Source organism: Wolffia australiana, chromosome 5, assembly GCF_029677425.1.
Source record: "Wolffia australiana isolate 7733 chromosome 5, ASM2967742v1".
Lineage (NCBI taxonomy): Eukaryota > Viridiplantae > Streptophyta > Magnoliopsida > Alismatales > Araceae > Wolffia > Wolffia australiana.
Genome location: NC_135839.1, coordinates 5,671,488 through 5,677,529, shown reverse-complemented (window position 1 = coordinate 5,677,529; position 6,042 = coordinate 5,671,488). Strand labels below are relative to the sequence as shown.

At 40.9% G+C, this 6,042-nt stretch overlaps 1 protein-coding gene across 4 annotated transcripts; it reads left to right on the top strand.

Moving 5' to 3' along the window:
• The first annotated feature begins 406 nt into the window (after positions 1-406).
• LOC144702865 (carbon catabolite repressor protein 4 homolog 5-like) lies at positions 407-5,120 on the top strand. 4 transcript variants are annotated; one of them, XM_078574856.1, is made up of 15 exons: positions 407-677; positions 760-923; positions 2,012-2,077; positions 2,158-2,210; positions 2,289-2,370; positions 2,809-2,849; positions 2,947-3,031; positions 3,113-3,205; positions 3,278-3,310; positions 3,384-3,469; positions 3,547-3,661; positions 3,752-3,837; positions 4,481-4,565; positions 4,640-4,765; positions 4,979-5,120. In XM_078574856.1, exons 1-14 carry the CDS (start codon positions 437-439, stop codon positions 4,763-4,765), a joined length of 1,356 nt encoding a protein of 451 aa, XP_078430982.1. In that variant the 5' UTR covers positions 407-436; the 3' UTR covers positions 4,979-5,120. The 4 variants fall into 4 exon arrangements, with proteins under 4 accessions (XP_078430982.1, XP_078430983.1, XP_078430984.1 ...); XM_078574857.1 differs by lacking the exon at positions 4,979-5,120 and having other exon boundaries at positions 3,559-3,661; positions 4,640-4,898; XM_078574858.1 differs by lacking the exons at positions 2,012-2,077; positions 4,979-5,120 and having other exon boundaries at positions 4,640-4,898.
• The last annotated feature ends 922 nt before the right edge of the window (positions 5,121-6,042 follow it).

Sequence of the window (6,042 nt, the reverse complement as noted above, 5' to 3'; positions counted from 1 at the left end):
ACACAACTTACATCAAATCCTAATATGGTTCAACTCAACATATCATCTGAAGATTGATGGGCAAATTCTACAAAAATAAATGCTTCCAATGTTGTTATATGAAATACGTGTAGAATTTGACGCCCAGGGGATGTCATCCCATCCATCATCCAGGGGTTTCGGACACAACGACATCCCCTTGAGCATCAAGTTCTACACAACTTACATCAAATCCTAATATGGTTCAACTCAACATATCATCTGGAGATTGATGGGCAAATTCTACAAAAATAAAAATTCTTCCTATGTTCTTTTATGCAATTTGTATAGAAGGGGATGTCGTCCCGTCCGTCATCCGGACGTTTTGAACGGGACGGTTCTATAGAAATTGCCGGGTTTTTAAGCTCTAGTGCAAATTTGCAGAAATCAAATCTCCCGGAGAAGCTGCTTCCCCGCCATGGTCGCCGAAGATCGATCCTCTCTCGCCGGCCTTCGCCATGGCGAGCGCTCTGGAGCTCAGAGCAACTCTTCGCCATGTCGCCGAAGATCGAGCAATTCTAATCAGAACAAGCGGAGGTCGAATATCGACACTTCCACAAGCCATAGATGCCCTAGACGAAGGAAGATTGATGAGACGCGTTGCCGCGAACACCGCCCATGGGTTTCCTCTCCCTCCTCCCAAGAATTATCCTGCCAAGGTGCGATGTTTAATCGCCGCATTGTTTTGATTCGGGCTTGAATTTAAGTATTTGTGGTGATCTGGATCTGGGTTTGTTCCAGGTCGGTTTGTGATGGTGTCGTATAATATATTGGGCGTGGAGAATGCTTCTAAGCACCCGGATCTTTACCATCTTGTCGACCCTGAAAATTTGCGGTGGGATCGCCGGAAGAGAAGGATTAGGAGGGAACTCAGGCGCTATGACCCGGACATTCTGTGCTTTCAGGTTGAAGAAATTCTATCGATTAACGCTTTTTCTGATTTATAATTCTGCTTATTTTTTTCTATTCTCTTAATGATATATAACAAATGATTAGGGAACCCACATTTTTATAATCTACACCGGTGATTTCTTCGTAAGATTCTTGCTGCATGGGATCTATCCTCCACATTAAACTATGTGAGTGAATTTTTAAGGAGATTGTGATGTATATTGAGATAATTACGGAGATGGAGCTCTATATGGCAGTGAGAGAGGGATTGAAGATGGGGACAGAGGTGGAGATAGAGATAAAAGTGGAGATTTAGGTTGAGTGAGGCATAGATTGTAATGGAGATGTAGATGAGAAGTAATGGAGATGTAAAGTCAGATTGATTTCGGTATAGAGATGTAAATAAAGTGTGTATGTGAGAGGAGAAAGATACAGAGAGATGATCAGGGATATTGAGTGAGGAAGAGATTCAGAAACGGTGGGTGTGTATGTATTTGATTGAAAAGACTTGAAGAGAGGCAGAGAATGATGGAGAAACAGAAAACAGAAACAGAGTGATAATTAGAGAGAAATAACAAGACAGTGAATGCAAGAGAGAACAGAAATGAAGAGATAACCTTAAATTCTAGGGATTCTCTTTCTTCTCTCTCTGATACCCGGGTGAAGTGTCACAGAGAGAGAGATTTATGGATGTATATAGAAAGAGAGAATAAGGAAGATAGATGGTAAGAGTGATGATCTATTGCTGAGGAATAGATTTCGGCACTCCTTGACAATGTCTCTGTTGACAGTTGATATCAGCGATGATGGGGTATCACAGTAAGTTGACACTAGCGTCTGCTGTCGATTAATAGAGGTCTTATTAAAAAATTAATTGACACTATAGTATGTGTCTTGAGAATGACATTCAAACGATCGACCAATGTCTATGTCGAAGGTGTATGTATGTTCCGAATCCTACTACAGAATTCAAGAAAGCATATTTAGCGCTTATAGACTCTAAGAATTCCTCTTCCCACTCAGTCTCCATCTGTTTTTCCTGCACAATCAGAGACTATCTCATCCCACCTATAATCCCTTTGAATGCCGTGATAAAACCCAGGAGGTCGACCACTTCGAGGACCTGGCAGATCTTCTTCATAAGGATGGTTATGTTGGGGTTTATCAGGTTACAATATTGATATAATCCTCCGTAAACAGCGTCCTTCATGACAACACCTCGCTAAGCTTACTAACCTTCATGTCCAGGCCAGAACCGGTGATGCTAATGATGGATGTGCCATCTTCTGGAGGGACAAACAGTAAGCATATCCTTGTAATATTTTCCGTTCCCTACGGTTACGATGATCATTGCACCAATTCTCGGTGTGTGGACGCAGATTTTCCCTATTGCATGAAGAAAACATCCAATATCGGGAATTCGGCCTACGGGATAATGTGGCTCAGCTCTGCGTCTTCAAGGTTGGCCTCGATATCCACACGGGCAAACTTTTTTCACCAGTACAGATGAGATTTGTGATTTCTGTGGGTGATTCTTTGTCGAATATCTATAAAAGCCCAAATCCCTATTGTTTTTTTGGTCACTCTCCATCCATATATTTCCTCTTGAACTCACGTAGCCTCCTCATTAGGGGAGCAGCGAAGAATCATTTGGAAGTTTCAGCCAAGTCTCTCTCTCTCTCTCTCTCTGTCTTCTCGATGATGATCTTACTGTCTGCATCTCCTCTCCCTACACATTTTCTCCTTCTAGAGCACTCTGAATTCAAGGATCATCTTCCTCATTACAACCAATATAGTGACCTTTCAATAGGATCCAACCTGGATCCTGTCAAATATTAGTCTATTAGAAATGGTTTCTCAAAATTTATCCGACACTAATTCTTCTCTTTCTTGCTCCAGGTCCTGGATGCTCATCCAGGCAATAGACCTTCAACGGAGAAGTAATGAATACTCAACAATCTTTGATTCTCCAGATCGCTTCATGAAATCCTGACATCTGATCTGGGAGAAGCGTTTCTTTTCTTTTTTTTCTGGAAGAACGTCGCAACCTGATCGAAAGCTACTGGTGGGGAATGTGCACATCCTGTTCAACCCTAATCGAGGAGATGTAAAGCTTGGTCAGGTCCAGAGCACCCCTCCGATCCTCATAAATTACTTGCAAACTTCCACTGTAAATCTCATCGTGGTTGTTTTAGTTTTGTAGATGCGGTTATTGTTGGAGAAGGCACACAAGGTCTCAAGGAAGTGGAAGATAACCTCCATGGTGATTGGCGGCGACTTCAACAGCCTTCCTCAGGTGAAATCTTGTAGAATTCTTCAATTCCGGCGTCTCAAACATAATTGAATCTGTTTGTGAAACGGTTTTCAGAGCGCTCTGTATCGATTCATCGCCAACTCCATGGTGCGAGGGAATCTACAATCTCTGCCTCTTCTTCCAAAAGGAGTGAATAATAACCAAATCTGGGTGAATACAGTTGGACTATCTTAAGCATGATCGTCGAGCCATCTCCGGTCAGATCTCAGATTCGCACCATCAGAGATCGTTCATCTTGCAAACAAGGTTGGAATATAAATAAAGAAATTCTTCTCCATGGATCATATATTCTGTATGTATGATCATCTAATCATCCGGCGAAGGCGAGCTGCAAGGTGTGGGTGGACGGAAGAGGAGAGGCTGCTGGCCACTGGGAGAAGAGATCTTGATCTTCTTGTTCATCCTCTTCGACTCCGTAGCGCATATGCTGGGATCCCGGTGAGTCAACTCTCGTCTTAAACAAGTCAACTCTAATCTTAGGCGATCTTCCTTTAAATCGATGGATTGCTCGATCTGTGTGCCTGGTAGGGAGATGGTGGCCGCCGAGACTGGCTCGGGGAACCACAGCTGACCTCCTTCCATGGAAAGTTCATGGGTACTGTTGACTACATCTGGTGAGCTTTCCTTCTTTTTCCGGATTTTATTTTCATGCTCTTGGCTTGGCATGCTAGTTTCTCGTGTGGAATCATAATCATGATTGAGACTGCAATGATGGTGCTGTCAACGTAGATTTTCTTGGGATTACTCTTGGCTGAGCATCTTTCTCATTAATGATAATCTTGATGAGGAGGGCGATGATGATATTCACAAAGTAGGTATTATTAAGATTACTCTTTGCGAAGCATGATGCTTAACTTGGTAGTTCATTGGGGAATAGAAATCTTATTGCGAAGTAAATTTTCTCTGTACAACTTTTCGCGGAGCATGATTGGAAGGGAAATATGATTCTCTCAAAGTATATATTCTTTGGACTACTATTGGCTATGCAGTCTTAACCTAGACGTCTGATATGTTCCCATGGTATTTTTATCATCTTTACCCGTGACGGGGTATTTTAGTCATTTTTTACTATATTTGGGAATGATTCCAAGGTAGAACTTGATGGTTCTATCAGAATTTCTTATATTGAGTAATGATCTTATTGGGAGAGCAATGCTGGTTCAGTCAAAGTAGATTTTCTTGGAATGCTTCAATTGGAGTTTCTTATGATAATTCATTATCTTTATTGGGAGGGCAATGATGAAACTGTCAAAATAGGCATTCAGCTGGGCTAGAGCCGGTGCGAGTGGTGGAGATGCCGGCGATTAGAGCAGTGAGGGGATTGGGGGGGCTACCGAGCAAGGTATGTAAATTCTGCCCTCAAACTTAGTTCTTATATTGGATTATATCATATAAATTATGATTCATCATTTGCAGAAATGGGGTAGTGATCATTTCTCCCTTGTCTGTGAGTTTGCCTTCACGGCCGAGGACGATAATGGCGATGATGTCTTCCATGGAACTGACGTCTCATGCCAGATGCAACAAACATTTGTGAGATAAGTAGGGGTCCATTTTCATCTCTCTCTCTCTCTCTCTCTCTCTCTCTCTATACATATATTTATTTATAACTCTGTCATTTGAGAAAATGTCAATGATCTATGTAGGGTTTTATATCATCATTTTTCTTTCCCTATATTTCTCTCTATATATCTATCCTGTTGATTTCCAATTGGCTTTTAGCATGGTTGTTGATGATTCATTTATGACAAGCAGGGGACCAAATTACGTCCACTCCTAGTTTCTCTTTCAAACTCTGACTTTGAAGACAATAAACATGGTTTGTCTTCTATATCTTCCTCCCTACTGTAGCGTGAGAATTTAGTGTTTAAGCCCAACATGTTTTTTTTTGCGTGGACGGATGATGTGACATGTCAAAATCTTCAATTTTTTTAAAATTTGAACCATTTTTTCTTCGTACTAACACTATTAAGGTCGAAGCTTACCACTAATAAAATTAATAATTTCTCATAAAGAAAATAAAATTAAAGCTGGTCAGCATCAAGAGAAAATTCAACGCATTATTCAATTCTATCTGTTTCTCTCTCTAAAAGGTAGGGATATGATACATGATTTATGACGGGCATGTGCAATTTATGACCTCAATTTATAAGCGTGTTATAAATAATGGTAACTCACGTGTCACGTGACTTGCCATACGTGGTCCCCTCTCCACCCAACGAGTCTCCAATTATCCGACAATTTACTATTTCCATGCGGATCTTGTTTCACTATCAAAGCCTCAGACGAGGCAAGGTAGAGAGATACATAAGTAGATAAGTTTATCATGGCTGGGATGTATAGATAGAGGATGGTCTATCTCTCTTCCTAGTCGAAGTGTTTGTGTACCTGTATCTGAGATAGAGAGATAGATGCATAGGTAGATGTATTTAGAGAGAGACATAACCGAAGCGATGGACCAGCTGGTGGTAAATACGTGAATAGATAGAGAGATAGATAGGGAAATTGAAGAGAAATGCGATGATGAGTTGATATAGCTAACATTTAGGATATTCGCTAGATAGGATCTATAGAACTCTGACAAATGGATAGAAATGGCAACTACATTGTTGGAGGCCTATAAAAGTCATAACGGTTAGAGAGAGACAATGAGAAGATAGATACATGTATCGGCAGTTTGGAGAGAAAGATACACAAGGGTAGACCTAAGATATTCATGTGTGAAGAGAGAAATAATAAATGAGACTGGTAGACCAAAAAATACTCAGGTGCCATGTATATATGCAGAAAATTATTTATGCAGACAGAGATGAAAAGAT

What these genes read in the sequence shown, in the direction of transcription:
- LOC144702865 (XM_078574856.1), top strand. Translation starts at nt 437, where the DNA reads ATGGTCGCCGAAGATCGATCCTCTCTCGCCGGCCTTCGCCATGGCGAG. An exon ending in AATAGACCTTCAACGGAGAA is followed by an intron (nt 2,850 to 2,946) that starts GTAATGAATACT and finishes TTTTTCTGGAAG; the next exon opens with AACGTCGCAACCTGATCGAA. An exon ending in GGTACTGTTGACTACATCTG is followed by an intron (nt 3,838 to 4,480) that starts GTGAGCTTTCCT and finishes CTGTCAAAATAG; the next exon opens with GCATTCAGCTGGGCTAGAGC.